The sequence below is a fragment of the Pseudonaja textilis genome, chromosome 3 (genome assembly GCF_049901715.1).
Source record: "Pseudonaja textilis isolate UNSWEBS1 chromosome 3, rPseTex1.2, whole genome shotgun sequence".
NCBI classification, from domain to species: domain Eukaryota; kingdom Metazoa; phylum Chordata; class Lepidosauria; order Squamata; family Elapidae; genus Pseudonaja; species Pseudonaja textilis.
Window position 1 is genome coordinate 149282605 of NC_141992.1, and position 21660 is coordinate 149304264.

The 21660-nt window shown below is 40.8% G+C and overlaps 1 protein-coding gene across 5 annotated transcripts in view; it reads right to left on the bottom strand.

Moving 5' to 3' along the window:
- The window catches only part of LDLRAD4 (low density lipoprotein receptor class A domain containing 4), a 271230-nt gene that overhangs the window by 141547 nt on the left and 108023 nt on the right, over window positions 1-21660 (bottom strand). For all 5 annotated transcript variants that reach the window (XM_087931035.1, XM_087931032.1, XM_087931034.1 and 2 more), the window contains one exon: window positions 8273-8413. Coding sequence is in view for 3 of the 5 variants with exons in the window: in XM_087931032.1 (XP_087787158.1) it covers window positions 8273-8413 (141 nt within the window). In the remaining 2 variants the exon portion in view is untranslated. The remainder of the gene's footprint in view (window positions 1-8272; window positions 8414-21660) is intronic.

Sequence of the window (21660 nt, forward strand, 5' to 3'; positions counted from 1 at the left end):
TGGATTTTTATATATTATTTTGTACAATTATTTGTAGAATCTTAAAAATCCTAGAGTTACATATGTAGAATAAAAAACAGATTATCTGTTCTTTTGTTCAAAATAATCTGGTACACAACACTAAGCTACCTCAATCTTTTTCCTTCTCAACATGGGATCCCATTAATATTTCACACTTTCTGAATAGCGGGATTTTCCATTTAGCTGGAACTACAAGATTGGGTGGTTCCACAAACTTTGGGCGGTTCAATAAAAAGGACTCGAAACAGGTTTGGGAATAAGAGCCATAATTTGTTCTTTTCTGCACGTCAGCCCTACATAAATTACCATGCTATACATCATTGCAAATGAATAAAGTATTTTATTTTGGGGAGAAAAATGCAGGCAACTTTCAGTGTCCATTTCTTGAGGTTAAGGTGCATAAACAAAATGGTCTTAAGAATAAAAGGAAGAAGAACCAAAGTCAGTGGTTAGAGTATTGATTGCATTTGGTAAGGAACACTGGAGAAGAGTTATCAATAAAGGGCAACACAAAAAAACATGCACACACACACATACACACTCTTTGTCTCTGCTCCTTATCAATCAAAGTATTTTTCCATTTACTAATCGACAACCTCAAGTAGAAAGTTCTAATAAGTGTGCAATGTTTCTAATGTCCAGTTCTATGTAGAGTTATTTTAACTAATATGTTGTTAGTGAATACCTCAAATGAAAAAAGATGTGATACGATATTGTGTTACTTTATTATTAATTTATTATTGTTAATGTATTGAACTGGCAGTAGTGAACCCAAGTTCAGGCTCACCTTCAGCCATGAAAACTCAGCAGGTGAGTTAGCTTATCTCACTGGACTATCATTGTATGGAAATAAATGGCAGAAGAAAACAATATACTTACTGCCTTGAACTCCTGAAAAAAACAGCATGTAACTTTAAGAACAGAACAGAACAGAATATTTGACTAAATGTTAATAGACACACAAGAAATTGGTCTCAATAATTAAAAGATATTACAGATATATTTCCCTAATGGATATACTGTGCATATCTGCTTCTTATTCTGATATTGTATACCTCATTTCTCATAACTTTTCTATGTTTAACTCTTTTCTAGATATAGTCTAGTGTTGCCTCTGTCCTAGACCCATATCCTGCAGTCCTATCTTCTTTTCAGTCAGATTCTGTCAAATCTCTTCTAAGACATACTTCTTCACGGAATCTAGGTCAATTCCCAGAGATCGTCCCATGGCACAACTTGATGGTTAAACCCCTGACAAAGGATAAATAGAGCTAAACATGGTTTGCATCAAAAGAATTCAGGATCTCTATATTGTTAAACACGCAAGAGGAAAAAGAATGAAGAAACAATGCCTTTCAACAGCATTATTATATTAAGAACAAAACTACTTCTCAGTTTCTAGCAGAAATTCCAAAATGAAGCTTTCCTCCATCACTGTTACAACAAACACAAAGGGAGGTGTGGGTTTTTTTTTTTTTGCCATATTTTGAATTTCGGTTCATCATGCTTCTGGTAAGGACAAAGAAGCACTAGAAATGCTCAACATAACACTATTAAGCTGTGTTATGATCCAGTCCAGCAGTCACCCACCGGTGGGCCGCAGAGAAATTTCACCCCAGAGCACCCCCACAGAGCAATTAATCCAGGCTGCGCAGAAATACAAGGCTGTGTAGCCCACATGACCTTCAGGAGCCCTTCCCACCCACTCACTCCTTACCCAGCAAACTTGCCTGCTAAATTGCTATTTTTCCTTTTTCCGACCATCAGCTGTTCTGCTGTGCCAGGAGATTTAGATTAGCTAGGAAGCAGGAAATGGTTGGATTTCTTGCTTTCTAGCTAGTCTTTAGATCTTCTGCTCTGCACAGCCGAACCTCCCTTAGGACAGAAGTTTCTATTATTCAGTACATACTCACAGCAAGCAAATTTAAGAGACTGAGCTAGCCGATGGCACATAGATCACTGAATGATTCTGTGAGCAACTCAATCTGCCTGTCTGCTTTGCCTGATTTTGGGTAAAAGTTGCTCTTTTTAAATAAAAATTCAATATTTACATACATGGTGTGTTGTGAGTTAATTTTGTGAGTTTGCTTGCTAGCAAATTTTATATGACAGACTGAGCTAGCCAATGGCAGATAGGTAGATTTCTGAATGAATCTGTGATTCTGTGAGCAACTCAATCTGCCTGCCTGCTGTGCCTGATTTTGGGTAAAAATTGTTTTTTATAAAAAAAATTATAATATATATTTATATAAATATTTATAATATTTACATACAAGCCATGCCCAGCCAGTCACATGACCAAGCCACACCCACAAATTAGACCATGCCCACAGAACCAGTTAGTGGTCCCTGGGATTTAATATTATGAGTTTGGTGGTCCCTGAGGTCCAAAAGTTGGCAACCCCTGATCCAGTCCACATTGATACCACTAGGAAAGCAGGGGTGGGATTCAAATTTTTAACAACTGGTTCTGTGGGCGTGACTTAGGTGGTGGGTGTGGCTTGGTGGTCATGTGACTAGGTGGACATGGCTTGGTGGTCATGTTATTGGCTAGGTGTGGCCAACTCAACATCACTCACATCGAGGCACGCATCTCCTCACCTGGCCTCTCATGACTGTGGGGATGCTGCAACAGTCGTAAGTGTGAAAAATGGCCATAAGTCACTTTTTTTAGTGCGATTGTAACTTTGAATGGTCACTCCAAACAAGCAAAGTAGCAGCAAAGGAAGGGAAAAAAATTCGAGAGACGTTCCTGAGACAGGAAATCTAGTCCTGCCAAGAATGTAATAAGGGTTAACGGAGCGGCAGTTTCTGTAAGCAACACCAGAATGTTTCCTTCCTGCCTTCCTTACAGGATTAGGCCAGTAATTTCTTCTAACAACCGGTTCTCCAAACTGCTTAGAATGTTAACAACCGGTTCTAGCGAATAAGTGCGAACTGGTAGAATCCCACTCCTGTAGAAAGTATGCAGAAAGTATCAAAAATTCATCTATATATAACTTTTCTGATTTCTTCCCACTTCTGAAACATTAACAGGTAAATATCTATTTATGTAATATAGTACATAAATAAGGCTTACTTTTATTTTCTTTGTACAACCTGCTTTGTACAAAAACATTCAGCATCTTGTTTTGGCCTCAGTGTAATTCAGCAATAACTACAGAATTAGCTCCTGGTAAATTTAATTGCACAGGTAAATGAACAAGTGTTATTAAGATTTCTATTTTATTATTCCACCTTTAATGTTACAAATTATCTGTTACATATTTTTACTGAGTATACTCCATTATCAGTCAGATTAGAAATATAAAATATAAAAGTCTAAAATGAATGGTCTTCATAATAAAATAATAAAGTAAATCTGACAATCTGAAACTAATGCAGCTATTAGCTGAGATTAAAACCAAACCAAACGAAAGAAGACATTTTTTTTCAATTGCTTCCCATTCCTAGGTCCTATGTGGGGGGGGGGAGAAAATAACCCCCTATTTGTCTTTTTTGGGGGGTGGTGTGCAAGAAACTAGATATGTCTGAGATATTTGCATTTTGCTTTTTTTCTTGTTTGACATGTAGGCAGTGGGGATGCTCAGTACAACCAGCAAAATCTATACAGCATTTTATTATGACTTCCTAGACACATTTATCATAATATGATACCTGTTAGGTAAACAATTAATGAAGGCAGATGACCTAGAATGACTATTAGGAATGGCAGAGTCTAATTATATCAGACTCTCCTGAAAAGAAAATAATTCAGTAAATTATTTCTCAGTTACTTATATGTGTAGGTTAAAAAGGTAACTGAAAAGTGCTGTGCACACATTTTGTAGCAGTATCAGATCACTTGTCTGCTCTCCATTATTCCACCTACAATTATTCTGAATATTTCAGCAACAAATCATTGAAATCAAGATTTATAACTGCCTATAATTCTGCCCTATTCTTTCTTCCTAACATCTAGTCATGAACAAGTTTCAACTGAAAAATAGGTTTTGTCCTATTATCAGTAACAGAGGGCCATTTCTCAGGCCTGATGAAGTGTAATCTGCATTGATTGTTGTCTGATTAGAAGAGAATGCAGCTTGGCTTCCCCCCATTACTTAAACCAGCATCTCACTGTTTGTCCTTAGAGACCACAGCTTCACTCAGGCAGAGAGTGTCTAGACAGTATTCATGATCCATCTGTCTGGCACAGCCAGGCTGATGGCAAACTCTATTAGAACTGGATTTTTTTTTTTCACTCTTTCTCTCTCATTCCTCCCCCAATATTTTTTCCCTCTGTGAAGCATAATCTGACACTGAAAATTACTATCATTGTTGCAGTTCTTAAAACGGCAGTGTCAGACTTTCATTAACATCTATACCAGACGGCTACATATTGAAATAAATGGACAAGTAACCCAGATGAGAGTCAGCCCTTCATGCAACACACACAGACACACAGAGAGAGAGACAGGGAGGGAGGGAGAGAGGGAGAGGAAGATGGAGAGACCAGCCGTGATCTATGTATTTATCTGATACAGGTAAACAGTACCTTTCAAAAACTCCCCGTGTGAACTACATGCAGATAATGTCTTTACTGTCTTATAAACATGTTCTAAATTCTTTGGAATGTATTATAAGAAAATTTATCTGGAGTATTTAAAAGTTGCTTAACCCACAAAATTTATAAACTACTCACACATTTCCACAAAACTCTATTAATGCTGCATTTGACATTATGAAAATAATTCTTAAAATTTAGGGAGTTGTGTATGGCATAGTTTTCAAATACATCACAGACAGTAATAATAACATGAAAACTTTACACCTGCTTTTTGACATGTAAGAACTTGAATGAAACCATAATTTTATAATCTAAGATTTTTAATTTGTATTTATACATCCTGACTACTTTTCTGAACCATGAAATATGAGCAAGAAATCATGCTACAATTTATCATATCTGTGAAATCCATTGTATCTTCTGGAGCAATGTCATGAAACACAGGCTGAATGACAATAATGTTGGCATAACAGCACCAATGTGTTATTAACAAGAATATTGTTAACAATATATAGGGTTTCGTAGTTAATAGTAGAATGTAACAAATCTCTGGGCCAGATTTTTTTCTCTCTTTCGCCAATCTGTTTAGTAAATTAATCAGCTATTTTAAATTATTTAATACTGTCAATATATGTTTGCCCTTTCATTTGAAACTTGATAATCCTTGTAAAAAAACAATTACTATCTGGTTATCTACCATCTCATTATTTGACCAAATAAACTACAACCTACCTATCCACTTCCCATTTATCTTTGGTCGAAATAAGTAACTTCCTATTCATTTCAGTTTTATAAAACATTAATATAAACTATTTCAATTGGATGCAGAATATACCTAAGATTATTTTAGTTTGCAGTCATGCAGCAGACTGTATGGCCACATTTTACTGACATATGAGCAGAAGTCTTATTCATCATAGCATTTCTTCTGTAAATCAGCAAGGAATTGACGATGCCTTTCTACTGCAAGCACACAGATTAATTCTGTACAGTGAACAATGCCAATACAATAAATGTGCAAAGATTTCTTGCAGAATTATTACTTTGGGCTGCAAAGGCATGGAAGAGAAAACATGCAATTAGACAGTAAATTGAGTATGACAGAATTCTCAATCAATGATTTGAATTTACCAATCTGCAATTCAATCATTTCTTCTGTACAGTTATTCCTGTACATTATTTGTATTCTCAGAGTCTATATGCTCTGACCCAGAATAGAAAGTGAATTTATATTCCCCTACAGTAGGCAAAATATTAAAAACAGCTATAAAACCATATTGACATATTTGCTTTCCTTGATCCAAGCTGCAAAGAATATTGACTAAATCTCTTTGTCCCAAATTTTCTATGGTCTTAATAATAGATCATGGAAATCATTTTGGAATGTCAAATTTTTCAACCATTAAAGCATAATGCACCAACTGTGGCAAAACCCATGATGATAAATCCTTACCACGTCTGTCATCAATATATTTGGTTGTTAAGTTCTCCTCACAAAGGACATATCTAATGCAAAAGTACAGAATGCTATAATTAAAGTAACTGTAACAATGTATTAATTAATTGTGCTGCTCAATGAGCAGTATTTCACCTCCCTTGTAATTTAAAACTGCTGGGCAAGTTGTTCTATCACTGCACCTGGCCCAACACTATCAACATGTGGAATGCTTAAAAACATCTGGAATCTATTAATGCACAAAATCTAGCATCCTCCCCAATCTGGCTTCATGCCAAGAAAGCCTGCATGAAAAGAAGCTGAAAATTCACAATGTTCTGTTTGGTGGGAAAGGAGAAAAACACTCTGCTTAACAGCTGATCAGAAAGACAAACCTTTTCAAGAAGAGCTCTATAGCGGGGTATCAAACTCACGTTGTCACAGCAGTGTCATGTGACATATCAGGACATTTTTCCTTCACTAAACTAGGTATGGGTGTGGCCACACATGATGCATCCGGCCCAATAACCAGGAGTTTGACAGCCCTGCAGAGTTAGGATGTGGGTTAGGGCTGTCAAACTCCCGGCCTGGGGGCCGGATACGTCACACACTGGCCATGCCCACGCCTGGTTTAGCGAAGGGGGGAAAAGTCCCGATAACGCCATGACGACGTGAGTTTGACACCCCTGCTCTATAGGAATAGTCCCAAAGGAAGGTTGGGTGATGAAAACACAAGCAGCACTCAGTTGTATGCTTGAAGATAAGGATGGAGAATAAATCTGTGTCTATAAATCTATAGACATTTGAGGAATTCAGCCATTATGTACAACTGTAAAACAAAAAGCTCCTACTCAAAAAATTAATTTACAATTTATTATTTAGAGGCAAATGAACTCTCATCAAATGTTAAATGTATTCTACAAATCTGATATAGGGAATCCTCAGTTTATAACCGTTTATCAGTCGTTCAAAGTTATGACAGCAGTGAAATAGTGAAGACTGATTCTCACATTTATGACCATCATAGTGTCTCTGTAGTCATGTGATCACGATTTTGGCACTTGGCAACCAGCATATGTTTACAACCATTACAACATTCCAGGATCATGCAATTCTCATTTGTAACCTTCCTAGCGGGCTTCCAGCAAGCAAAGTCAAAGGGGAAACTGGCAGGGAAGGTCACAAATTGCAATCACTTAGGATGTCTTCCTTAATTACCACAGTTTGATTTCCTTAATAATCATGACAAAAAATGATAATAAAATTAAGTTTAATCGTCTGATGCCTCAATTAACGACCAGAACAACAAAATTTCCAGTCCCAATTGTGAAATATATCAGTGAGCAATCTTTTTGAATAATATGAAGGAAACCTTACTTGGATGCTGTCATAAAGATTATGTTATCTTGGAATATATATACATTAAAATTTCTCTGCATTTAAAATCTAATGTGAAAATATGATTCATAATTATATCAAAATAATTTTTAGCTGTAGCTGGATAGAATTGGACAGAAAAAAGCATTAAAATGTACATCATGTTTTAGATACTATATGCCATCCTGTAAATACTTAGATTTTCAGCAAAATTAAAACTGGACAAAATCCAAAAGATCCTCTTTTAAGAGTCTGAAACAAATTGCCTTCTCTGTTTTAAAAGGTCAAAAATCTACACATATCTAATGGCAGACAATATGAAGACTAGTCTAGTTTTACTCAATCCCTCTGTCAATGGCTGCTAATATTTGTCTGCTTGCCACATGGATACTCCTACTCAAGCTAGATAATCCTGAAGCCTCCATCATTGACAAACTGTTAGCTTCTGTTTTCCGAATATTGGGCATATCACCATGCTGTATATAGTTCTATCAATGAGTATGAGAAATTAGTATTGTAAGTCAGCTAACCCCAACCTTTTGGGTACCAGGGACCAGTTCTGCACACAGAGACATGTACATCCTGCAGATGGGGCTTTGCTTGTTTGAGCAGCCCAGCTGCTGGCATGTCACAACCCAGTGCTGGTCCACAGCCCCTGTTGTAAGCAACTAAATTCCCAGTGCCTTCGTTGTTTTGCTGAAAATGTCTCATACTAATAAAGCAGAGCAACTGAGAAGAAAGAAAATGAGAAATCACAACTATAACTATATTTTTAATTCTCTGTTGTGATCATTACATGGTGACCAGTTTCTACTTCGATTCCAGTATCACCCAACAACAGCAAAGAAATATAACAAAATTCGCAGTAAAGTATATAACTGGGAAGTACTCACAGCTGAAGATGCTTGGAGGTGGATGTTCAGTTACAAGTAAGCAGTTCTCTTCATCACTATTATCCCCACAATCGTTCTGTTCATTACAGAGCAGCGAGGCACGATATAAGCATTTGCCACTGGTGCAGGTGAATTTGCACTCTGAAAAGGTACCCAATAAAAGGAAAGCACAAATGAATACAATCTATTTTCTGTTTCATTGTACATCAGATCTGTAGTCTGTAGGGTATTCAATACACCTATTTATGACAGTAAAGGACTTTTCTACTCAATTGATCCTTGAACATGAATGTTACATTACAATAAAATTTAATAATAATTTAAGTAGCAGAAGGAATGTTAGCATAACCATATTCATCACAAATAAGTTAGTTTATTTACAATCAACCATGTCTGATATCCATATATGAGTACCACTTATTTTCCTGGCTTGTTGGTCGGCTTCTCCCAATGCATTCAAGAGTTGTTTAAATCTCTTGCTCACATTTATTACTTGCTTAATGGCTATTTATTCAGTAGTCATTCAATATTGCAAGGCACAATGCAGACCACATGGGAGTTGAAATAGAGTGCGGGCCAGGCCTGCACCACACTTCACAGGTACTCTACCATACTCAGCAGTGAGGAATCCAATGCTCCATTTAACAACTACAGCTGGGAGACCCAAAATCATGATCATTGAGTGGGTGGGTGACTCACTTAATGACCATTAGAAGACTTAGACTTAGAATAACTCTATTGTCACTTTAAATGTACACTAATTGGCATACATTAAAATAAAATTTGATTGCATACAGCTCTTAAAGGGTCACCACCTCCAATATACATTGAATAGATAGATAGATAGATAGATAGATAGATAGATAGATAGATAGATAGATAGATAGATAGATGCATATATTCCCATACCCACATATATGACATAGAGAAGCAATACAGTCTAGTTTGGAAGTATACATGTATTTAGGCAAGAAAAACAAATCTTGCAAGTTTACCAGACAGATGGCATAGGGATACAGGGGTGGGCTTCAAACATTTTAGCAAGGGGTTCTCTACCCAGTTGCTGGGTGAGCGTGGCCATGGTGGGTGTGGCCTGGTCAGCCTCCTGCACCATGATGGGGAGGGTGTTTTTGCCCTCCCAGGTTCCAGAGGCTTTCCTTGAGCCTCCAGGAGGGTGAAAATGGCCTCCCAGGGCTCCAGAGGCTCTCTGGAAGCCAGATATGGGCCCGTTTCTGTCCTTCCTAAACTTCTGGGGGACCCATTTTTCACCCTCCCCAAGCCTCCGCGCGTGCCCTGCATTTACCTGCATCCATAATGGGCTGCGTGGGTACTCCTGGAAGGGGTGGGGTGGGTGGGGTCAGCTAGGAGTGGGATTTGGGGGTGTTCCTGAACCTCCGCGAACCCCCAGCAGCCCACCCAATAGGAAACAAAGCTGTTATAGAATCTGGTAGTCCTGCAAGAAATACTTTGAAACCTCCTCCCTGAGGGGAGCAACAGAAACACATTGTAAAGTGGCTGTGTAGGGTCTCTAACAATGCTTTGAGCTCTAAGCACACAGTGCTTATAAGCAGCATCCTGAATAACAGGAAGCAAGCTTCCTATAAACTTCTTGGCTGTCCTTACCACTCTCTGTATGAAGGCACTGCTGCCATCAAACCAAACAGGGATGCAGTTTGTTAAAATGCTCTCAATTGTGCTTCTGTAAAAAGTGGCCAGGACAGAAGGAGAAAGATGTGCTTTCCTCATCCAACACAGGAAATGCAGGTGCTGGTTTGCACACTTTACTAAGGATGACATGTGGAAAGACCAATTAAGATTGTTAAGATATCTGCAGCTCCAGATATTTAATATTGTTGACCAGCTCTACAGCTTCATCCTTGATACTGAGTGGAGTATGACTATGCTGTCTGTTTCTAAAAGCTACAATGATCTCCTTTGTTTTATCAACATTTAGAAGCAGGTTACTTTTATTGCACCAGTCCACCAGAGCCTTCACCTCTTCCCTATAAGCATCTTCATCCCAGATAAGACCCACCACTGCCGTGTCATCCGCATGCTTCACAATATGATCCATAGCAGATTTGGCACAGCAGTCGTGGGTCATTAAGATGAACAGTAGCTGATTCAAGACACAGCCCTGTGGGGAACCTGTACTCAAAGAGATGGACTTGGAAACTTTTCTACCAACTCGCATAAACTGGAGCCTATCAATAAGGAAATAAAGTATCCAATTACATAAATGGGTATTAAAACCTAATAGGCTCAGTTTGTTAACCAAATGCTGCAGAATGATTGTGTTGAATGATGAAGTAAAATAAACAAACAGCATGAGTATTCTTCTCCCCAGGAGTGCCAAGCTAAGATGAAGCACACAGGAAAGTCTATAGAGCAGTTCTTCTGATTGGCAAATTCTAATGAGTCAAATGTAGGGGAAAGGCAAGAAACCAAATAGTCCTCTACCAGTCTCTCAAAACACTTCATCATAATGGAAGTGCAACTGGATGGTAATCATTAAGGAATATGATTATAGTTTTGGTTTTTTTGACACTTGTACAATGATTGCAGTTTAAAACATGATGCAACCACTATTACAACTTACGAGCAAAATTCCAAACTGAGTTGTGGTCATACCTCGAGGAGTATTTGTGCTGTTTGTTTTGTATTCACAGTCAATCAAGATACATATTTGTTTATCATCCTCACAAGAAATTTCAAGCATATGGATAGAATTATAGTCTGGGTCCAGAGCTACCCATTTCTCTTTGCATTAAGAAGCAAATTTCAGGCAAAGCGGGGTCCCTTTAGAGCTCATGATATAGTTTCCCATTTCTTTCCTGGCCAAAAAAAAATGCTCTATTTATAAACAAAGGTTTGGATTCAGGCTTAACAAAATTGCACTCCGAAAGAAGAGAGACAGGAACCTACATTTTCAATTGTTTTTTCACCCTTATTCTCCTGTGCCTTCTGTCCTGAAGGATTAGTTGTACACCACCCAGAGTCACTTGCTCAAGAGATGGCAGCAATATCAATTAGGTAAATAAATAAATTGGAGAAGCACTTCAAAGCCACATGAGAAATGATGCTGGAAGTTGCAAAAGAAGAGCAAATAGGAATCATTTCCCTATTCCTGTCTACTTTATTTTATTTTGATGGCTCAAAGGAAAGAGCTTTTCTGTTTAAAGAAAGCCAATTTAAATAGTAGGCAGACCAGGGGTGGGTTTCTACCCGTTCTATCCACCTCTGTAGAACTGGTAGCTCTGAAGAGCAGCAGACTTAGAACCGGTTCTATGTCTGCTGATGTTTTTGGCCACCCACCCACCCACCCATCCAGGCTCTTAGCTGACCTTTATTTCCTGATTTTTTCAACTTCAGCTGCCATGCGAAGCACAGCTGCAGTTAAAAAAGCAGGAAAAAAGGGCTTTTTGAAAGGCTGCTTCTCTGCATGCAGCATGCTGATGATGATTTACAGGCGCACGGGCAGTGTGCAGGGAAGCACATCGTAAATCACCAAACCTCATAAATAACCGAACTGGTAGTTAACCCTGTCAGATCCCACCCCTGGGGCAGACTCCACAACTTCTATTGTTTCATACAATATATGAAATTCAGTAAGCATGCAAAGCTCTTTTCATTCCATGCCTATTAAGTAAGCTTCTCATTCATATGGAGTTCTCAGTTGTTTTATAATTTCTGCTAACCATTCTCATTACTAACTTTGTGTTTCAGGATTTTTCTTTATTTTAAAAGTTTCCACACCTGAGAGAGAGTAAAATCAGAAGATAATGGTTGAATTTATCTAGAACAGCAGCAAATGTTTATTATAAATATATATGCTGTATATGCACATAAAAACAAACTTCAGTTTTTTAAAAAATGTGGCTGCTTTTAAACCTATTTTTCATTTCAGAAGCTTTGTGTTAGAAATGCTAGTATGTATAATGTATATTATATTTGAACTGATCCAGCCCAAGCCACATCTGGTATTATTATGTTTGGGACATACCCTACTTTGAAAAGATATAATAATTAGTGGCTCTGCTAATCTTTAAAAAAACCTACAAATGTTTCATCTTTTATATGTAATCTGCAATAATCCATCCAGACCGATGCATTTGCCCACTTTATAAACAATCCAGATGGCAACAAACTGGAGAATCACAGTACAAACAGTACTCTATTTACAAACAGGTTAGATTCAGAGCAGTAGCTCATAAGTCCAGTTTGTTCACAAATCCAAACTAGCAAAAATACGCAAGAGAAAGTCAGTTTTAATCCTTTGCCACCTTCTCCTGATTTCCAGAACCCTTTAGTTGAGATTGCAGACAAGTTTATTCATATTGACAAAAGTTTGCAACTTGAAAGTTCATAAGTAAAATAATGTGGTAGTCGAATATTGTTTTCCCCACTGCATTAAAAAAAAATGCAGTATTCAGTCCAAGAATCCAGGAAAGGCTATGATTCTTTCATTCTCCTTCCAGGCATGTCTCTTCTTGGGCAGACAGTTTCCTACATTGTATTGGGCATTTAGGTTCAAAAGAAAACATATGGCTGCACTGATCTAGAAGGTTTAAGTGTCCCTTTTTAGCATTTTCTAGAGGTAATGGCTGAATAATTAAATGGTGGGGGGGGTTTCCTCCAAAAATAAAGACCCTTTAAATTCTTTTATGTTGTATTTTTTTAAAATGCTATAAAAATAAAGATAACAATAAATTTTTTAAAAATCCAAAAAATCAGCCATTTTAATCTATCTTAATAAATATTTAAAAAGTAATTGAGAAAATATTTTATTCTAGAAATACTTCTTTAAATCTAACTCTACATTAGGCAATATGCCTTGTCAATAATTTAGCCATAGCAGGTGACAGCACTTCATCAGGGCTGTTGATCTTGAAAAAGCTAAGCATTACTGAATCTGATTGGTAGGATGGGGGAAAAAAAACAGGAACCTTACAGATGTAGGCTACATTGAGACATTAAAAAAAAATCTCAGAAATTATGAAGAAAACATAAGGACATGTCTATGTAGATTTAAGAAAGACTACTTCTTCAACAGGATTATTGATTATATATTCCAGAATTCATTTTCACAATTTCACTTCCAGTATAAATGGACTTTTCCATGTTTTTAGATTTCATAAATAAGGTTCAAAAGGACTGGTTAGCAGAATCACTATGTGGAAAGTGGGATATGGAAAAGACTTGTCATACAATATGACCTTTTCAATTAATGTTCCAATTCTTAATAAATATTGGCTTACAATCATCATTGCTCCTTCCGGATATAAACATGATAGAACTGTATATCTAAATGTGGATTCAACTATAACAGTATATGCTGAATTATCAACATATTGTCTTTAAAGAAGACAATTATTCCACATTACAAAAAAGTCATTCTGGATATGTACTGTCTTTGGGAATGAATAAGAAGATTGCTTTGTGTGCCATGTTTCAGCAACTTATACTGAAATTAAGCTAAATGGTGCCTTTTGTATACAATATAATATTTTTCTTTTGCATGCAATTTTAATCCATTGGGAATTCAGGAAATATTTTCCAATTTGGCAAATTATAATGATGCTTATCCTTAAAGCAGTCAGTGAGAAATAATTTATTCAAAGCAATTCTTCCCAGATAAAATTTGCCTCTTCCTTCTGTATGCATGCCTTATTATCCACAATGGATTTAGATTGATTTTTTTAAAGATACATTTGAATGACTGAGACCTGAAAATATATTATCATTTTATTTTTTGTCCTGTACACCAAATTACTTCCAGCAATAAATTACAGCTGTGAGGACTCCAGTCAGAATGGGGACTATAACAGAGAGCAAGGTAAATGTATTTTTTAAAAAGAAAATACGGTCATAAATCAGGGGGAAAAAACAAGGTTAAAATACAAAAAAGCCAGCATGTAGACCCAGATTAACAGCTGAAACTAGCATGTCCAGGCATATTATACCTGAGGATATAGAAACAATCCTATCACCTGGTATGCTAACAATGCTGTCAGGAATAGCCAATGACCTTGAATTACACTGACAAGGAAACTAAAGTTAACTGGCAATTGAACCTAATGACACACCAGAGGGATCGTCATAGGTTGAATTATTGTGCAGCTAGTCTAGACAGGAGAAGGTGGGGGAAGAATTGGGTGATTTCATTTTTAAAGATAAACCAGCAGGACTGTGGTTTATAAATAACTTTTCAAAGCTATTTTGCTTCCTTCTTCAGTTTCAAGCCATAATTATAATCCTCAGTGGTCAGTTACAGAACAATCTCTAACCCAGATGATAGAAAGCATTAAAGCTAAATGTCTAGTGTTTTTTTAAAGGATTCCTCTCTCTTTGTAGAATTTTTTGTAGGTAGGTGAGAAAAGAAAATTATTTATATCAGTTATGGATAAATAATATTTTTGTATTCATTCATTGTACTTTTGTACATCCATCAGCTAATTCAATAGTTTATATAACATAATTCAATACCTTTTTGTCCACTGTTCTATGTGTGTTCCCTTATAAAATCACTTATTATATTTGTAATTTTATATACAAATAGATGCCACAATTAGCTCAGAGGCCAACCCTGTCTTCATATTGATCTTGGCAAGATTATCACAAGGTCTGATCACATCAGTCATGGTAGCAGGAAAATTCTTTCATTTGCCAGACTTGGTGAAATATACCATCTACTTTACCCAGAACAATTGTGGCAGTTTGTAGGAAAAATAGTCTAGTTGCCTGATATCAGAAGGGAAATATCTAGAAAAATTTTTTTTCACATCTTGTCAATTAAGTTCTGAACAAAGAAAACTCTAAGGGGAACCTCATAATAATTTTTTTTAATTCTTTGGTGGTTGATAATGGTGGTTTCCAGCCACTATAAAACAGTCCTGTCATGATAACTATATTACCATCAGTTAGGGATGCTTTGAATGGGGATCACAGTTATTCCACATTTCCTAAGTTTCAATTGATTTAGCAACAGCAACAACACTTGGACTTATATACCACTTCATTGTGCTTTACAGCACTCTCTAAGCGGTTTACAGAGTCAGCATATTACCCCCAACAATCTCGGTCCTCATTTTACCAACCTCAGAAGGATGGAAGGCTGAGTAAATCTTGAGCCTTCCACTGGACTTCACAGAATAGGACATATATGGCTGTTCCAAAACAGTTGTACAGCTGTTCCTTTTATACATTACCAAATGTAAACATTATTGCTCAAATAATCCTGGTATTGTAAGAATCAGATCAACCAATCAGCATTCTGGATGTGCACCTCCACACAATGTACAGTTGGGATTTGGGAGGTATGTGCATCATCAGCCTGTCTGCAGCTATCTGTAACGATCAATCCCTTTGAAGTGTAGGTACACCCAGGGGTAGGCTTCACAAATTTTAGCAAGGGTTCTCTGACCGGTTGCTTGGTGGGCATGGCTATGGTGGGCATGGCCTAGTCGGCATCCTGCACCACAGTAGGGGGGGTGTTTTTGCCCTCCCTGGGCTCCAGAGGCTCTCTGGAAGCCGGATATGGGCCCATTTCCAGCCTTCCTGAACTTCTGAGAGGCCCGTTTTTCACCCTCTCCGAGCCTCTGCGTGCCCTGCACTTACCTGCATCCAAAACTGGCCAGGTGGGGACTCCTGGGAGGTGGGGAGGATGGGCGTGGCCAGCCAGGAGTAGGATTTTGGGGCTCTCCAAACTGCACAGAATTTTAGCTAGGGGCTCTCCTGAACCCCTGCGAACCCCCAGCAGCCCACCCGAGTACACTTCGATGTTTGTGCATAGTTGCAGACAAGTCTAAATCAGCCTTCATTCTTAGCAGATTAAATCCCTGATAGAAGCAAGACACAATTTTTATCTATTCTGCAACAAAGTTAGTTGGCACTTTTTGTTGGAAGTGCTTGCTAAGTCAGGATTATATTATTAGGCTACTTTATTCAACTGGGCTTCAGTGAGATTAGGTGTCTCACTTAGTATTAAACTGCCGTACAACCAAACAAGACTTTATAGACTGAAAATGGCACCATGACTTCTCAGAAAACATGCATATTTCGTCTTAGCATTTCTTCAATGACTAGCTTTCTGAAAAAGCAAAGCACTGCATATATAAGTAGCTGCTTTCAAAAAGAAATAAAGCTTACGTTAAAATATTTAGATAAGTGCAAACTCATAATATAAATGTATATAATTTATATATATAAATTAAATTATACATACATATGCTATGGATTCCATTGGCCAAGGAATTTTAGCTGATGGGTCCAGGAGAAAAGCCTTTTCTGCTGTGGGTCCTGCCCTCTGGAACACTGTGCCTCTTGACCTGAGATCTGATCCCATCTTCTTGGCCTTCCAAAAGAACCTGAAAATCTACTGATTTGGGGTCCTGATGCGGGCATCCCACTCTGGAAATGGTTAGTAGACTACTGTAGATCCTACTTCCACCCTGTTTATATATTGGTTTCTCACAGTGGTGGGATTCAAACTTTTTTACTACTGTTTCTGTGGGCATGGTTTGGTAGGTGTGACAGGGGCAGGATACTGTAAAATCTCCAGTCAGATGTAGTATTTGCCGGTTCTCTGAACTACTCAAAATTTCCTTTACCGGTCCTCCAGAACTGGTCAGAACCTGCTGAATACTACCTCTGGTTTCTCATTTATATATTAGTCCCCTTTTAATCTAGTTTTGTTCACTTTTAATGTTTTAAGTTTTAACTCCTAATGTTTTTTTGTTTTTTAACATTATAATTGCTTTCTATTGTTGTAAGTGTTAAGTTCGGGTAATGAGAGGCTGAACCAGGGCATGGGTGCAACAAATACTTTATTGGAATAATAAAGGACTGAACGTGCTTGCCAAGCCTGGAACTGGCTCGCAGCGATCAGCAACTGGTCGGACCCCGCAGCCTGCTTTTATAGCTGGCTGCTGGGGAGAACCAACCAATGAGAGGGGGCAACCGCCCCCGAAGCGCGAACGGACCTGGGTGGGAACTTCTTTAAGTTCCAGGGACATAACACCCCTTCCCCCCAGATGCGAACACGCATAGTCTTTAAGGTACGCGGGAGGCTTGTGCTGGCGCCCAGAACGGCGCAACTCTGGGGAGTTGTCAGGTAGTTCAGAGTCTGCAAAGGACGGTTGGACCGGTGGGGTGTCACGAACGCGTTCCTCGGTCAGTGCCGGTTCGGGACTCGTAGGGCTGGTTACTGGGGATGTGCTTCCGTGGGCTGGTTCGGACTGGTCAGCCATCTGGTGGTCACGGTCCGTGTTCGGGCTCCCCGACTCGGCTGCAGGCGTGAACTGGTCCCCGGGATTGGTGCTGATGTGGGGTTGACGCTGTAGCCTCGCACCGGTCTGCAACCATGAGTCACTGCTGCCGTGAGTGCCTTGGCGTCTCCACAGCTGATCCAGGTGCCTTCTCCAGATTCGGCCATCCTCCAGTCTGACTCGATACGACCTGGGTCCGGTGATGGCCACGATCTCGCCCGGGATCCACAGAGGGTCTCCAGCGAAGTTCCTCGCGAATACGGGTTCCTGTAAGATAAAATGTCTAACCCCCGATGTGGAAGCGAGGGGAGAGTCAGGGCAGTAATGTGGGTGAAGCCTGTCCAATACAGTCCGCAGGCGTCTACGCATAAGGAGTTCAGCCGGGGACTTATTAGTGACTGTGCACGGGGTTGAGTGCTGGCTCAGCAAGAAACGGGAGAGTCTGTGGTGCCAGTCTTCCTTGCTAAACCTAGCTAGAGCTTCTTTGGTGGTCCTAACGCCTCTTTCTGCCAATCCATTACTGGCAGGATGAAAGGGAGCCGTGAAGATGTGGCGGATGCCCAGATTGGCAGCGAAGCGACTGAACTCGGCCGATGCGAACTGGGGGCCATTGTCGGAAACGATTGAGTCTGGTAGCCCGTGCGTTACGAACAGGCGAGTTAATACCTTGGTAACCGCTTGCGTGGTGGTTGTGGATAGTTGTGCTACGTCAATCCATTTAGAGTAGGAGTCCACGATCACCAGGAACATTTTGCCGTGCATCGGGCCCGCTAGGTCGATGTGGATCCTGGACCAAGGTGCGCTGGCGCTTTCCCACTTGGTGGGTGTGGCAATTGGAGGGGATGGACGGGATTCCTGGCAGGGATGGCAGGAGCTTACCCATCTGATGATGTCATCGTCGAGGCCCGGCCACCATACGTAGCTTCGCGCTAACGCCTTCATCCTGACGATGCCAGGGTGGTCCTCATGCAGCGCCTCCAAAACTCAGGTACGCAGTGAGGTCGGGATGACCACTCGTGTGCCCCACAGCAAACATCCCTGCAAACTGGATAACTCCTGTAGGCGGGTCTTAAAAGGCGTGAATTTGGTTTCAACATCACTGCCCGGCCACCCCCTCCTCACCCAGTCCAGTACCTGGGCGATCGTTTTGTCTGCCTTGGATTTGGCAGCAATGTCTAGGGCAGTGATGGGGAGGTCCAGTTGAGTGACCTCAAAAATAGCGTGGACCGGGGCAGGATCCTCAGCTGGAGCAGGCAGGGGGCAGTGGCTGAGGGCGTCTGCGTGAGACAAAGTTTTACCTGGACGGTGTATGAGTCTATACGAGTATGCCACTAGGAAAAGAGTCCACCTCGTCATTCTAGGAGACAGGACTTGAGGGGTCTGTTTGTCGCCTGCTAGTAGACCCAGGAGAGGCTTATGATCCGTGACCAGCTCGAAAAAGTGGCCAAAAAGAAATTCATGGAATTTCTTCACAGCTGCGACAGCTGCTAAAGCTTCCTTATCGATTTGGCTATAATTGCGCTCTGTTGCAGAGAGCGTCCTGGAAAAAAAAGCGATGGGGGCTTCGGAGCCATTGGGGAGCCTGTGGCTTAACACTGCCCCAATTCCAAAAGGGGATGCGTCCGCTGCTAGCACTAATGGAAGGTTGGGGTCAAACTGAATGAGGACCGCCTCCGACGTGAGTAGTGATTTGACGGCGCGAAAAGCGGAGTCTTCCTTGTGTCCCCAATGCCAAGCCGATTTTTTGTCCAAAAGTCTGTGCAGGGGTTCCGCCACAGATGCTTTATGGGGCAGGAACGACGCGTAAAAATTCAATAGCCCCAAGAAGGCCTGCAGTTCCGCTTTGGAGGTTGGAGTGGGTGCCTCGTGAATTGCCTTAACCTTGGACTCCAGGGGTGAATGCCTGAGGCGTCAATTTTATAACCCAGAAAGTCCACCTGTCTAGTGGCAATGGCACATTTTTCTTTTTTAATTTGAGGCCGTGCTGTCTGAACCTCTCTAACACTGCTCGAACTCTCTGGAAGAGTTGGGGTCTGTCCCTGGCCGAGACTAAGATGTCAGTCAAGTAGGGTACTACACCAGGGAGGCCCTGCAAAATCCGCTCCATGAGGGATTGAAAAATGCCTGGGGCAACACTTACGCCAAATTGGAGATGCTTGCACCGGAAAGCACCCCTGTGAGTGACAATGGTCTGGAGTTCCGCTGTTTGGTTGTCAACAGGGAACTGTTGATACGCTTGAGACATGTCCAATTTGGCAAAAATGCTGCCAGGTTCAAAAGTGTGTAATAAGTGCTGAATGACGGGCACTGGGTAAGCACTAACTTGTAAAAACTTATTAATTGTGGTTTTGTAGTCCGAGCAAATTCTCAGGCTACCGTCTTTTTTGAGGGGTGTGACAATGGGCGTCTCCCATTTGGCGAAATCTGTTGGTTCAATGACCCCTTGTTTTAATAATTTATCCAGTTCCGCATCTAATTTAGGCCGAATAGCGAATGGGACTCTACGAGGTTTTAGCCTGATTGGGACTGCTTGGGGGTCGACTGAGAATGAGATAGGGGTACCGTTGTAACACCCCAGTTCATTGCTGAATACGTCTGAGTAATCAGCGAATAAGGAGTCAGTGTCAGAGGTTGAGACAGCATGGACTCCTGTTAACCCTAGGCCGAGATGGGGAAACCAATCGAGCCCCAAGAGTGTGGGGAGATTCCCATTAACTACCACTAGAGGTAGGTGGCCTTTGAAAGTTTTAAAATTAACAAGAAACTTGCCTCTGCCGATTACAGGAATGTCCTTCCCCTGGTAGTCCTTCAGGCTAAACTGGCACTTCTGGAGCCGGTTTCTGGATAGATTGGGCTGTAGTCTCTTGAGGGTGCTCCAAGAGATAATTGAGAGCGCTGACCCCGTGTCAACCTCCATGCGACAAGGTCTACCTTCTAACAAAACGGAGAGAGAGATTTTACTAATGGCATGGCAAGCGTGCTTAGCACGGTGGCGAGTACGACAGTTCAATACTTGCCTTTGGGGTCCAGAATGTGAAAAGGAAGGGTGCCTTTGTGCCGAGTTGTGAGCGGCTTGACAGACTCTAGCGATGTGCCCCTTTTTGTGGCAAATGTTGCAGGTGGCTCCCTTGAATTTGCAGGTGGTCCTCAGGTGAGATCCACCACAGGATAGGCACAGGGTGATGTGCTTGGGTGGACTGACGCTTTCTTGCTTGGCTCCTACCTGCGGGTGTCTGGTGTGGGCGAGGCGGTGGATGTCGGCTGCATCGCTGGGGTCCTCTTCGATGGCCACCTCTTCAGAGTGGACTGAAACTGCACTTTGCTTGGAAGCAGGCCCTTGGATTTCGGTGGCTGAGTGTGCTGCCAGCTCTGCTGCCAGGGCTTCCTCGACGGCTTGCGCGAGGTTGAGGTCCTTCTTAGCGAGTAGGCGCCTTTGGAGGTGAAGGTCCTTGACTCCGCAGACTAGCTGGTCGAGGAGCATGTCCTCCAGGTAGGTCCCAAACCCACAATGGAGAGCTGCAGTTCTGAGGGCAGCCATGTACTGGTTGATGGTCTCTTTGTCCGATTGCTTCCTCATTCGGAAGGTGAACCGCCTGGCAATCTGTGGGGGTCTAGGAGAATAGTGGTTAGTAAGGATTTCTAACAGTTCTGTCCAGGGAACGTTTTTTAACTCACGTGGAGCCACGAGTGCTGTGGCAGTATCAAAGACGATGGCTCCACAGTAGATCAGGAAATATGATTTTTTCCGGTGTTCCCCTGCATCAGCCAGCCCTATGGCGTCGATGTAGTGGTTAAAACGATTCTTGTATGACTCCCACTTCTCCTCATCCGGCTTGAACGATGGGAAAGCTGGGTTGGAGTTCATGATGAGAATCTCGTTGGATAATCTGTTGAGAAAATCTCTCTGGGGCAGCAGCAGGAAGGTTTTTGTGCCTAAGGCAGGCTAGTGATTTCAGCTCTGGGGAGGTTTTCACAACTCTCTCCCTCTCTCTGGATTAACACGAGGTTAGGCTGCAACGGCCGTTGGCAGCGTTTTGAAATTCGCACCTGCGTGGGCGTCAGTGACTTTGAAATACAGCACCGCGCTGTATTCTTGGGCGGAAATTCAAATGACAGCCGTTT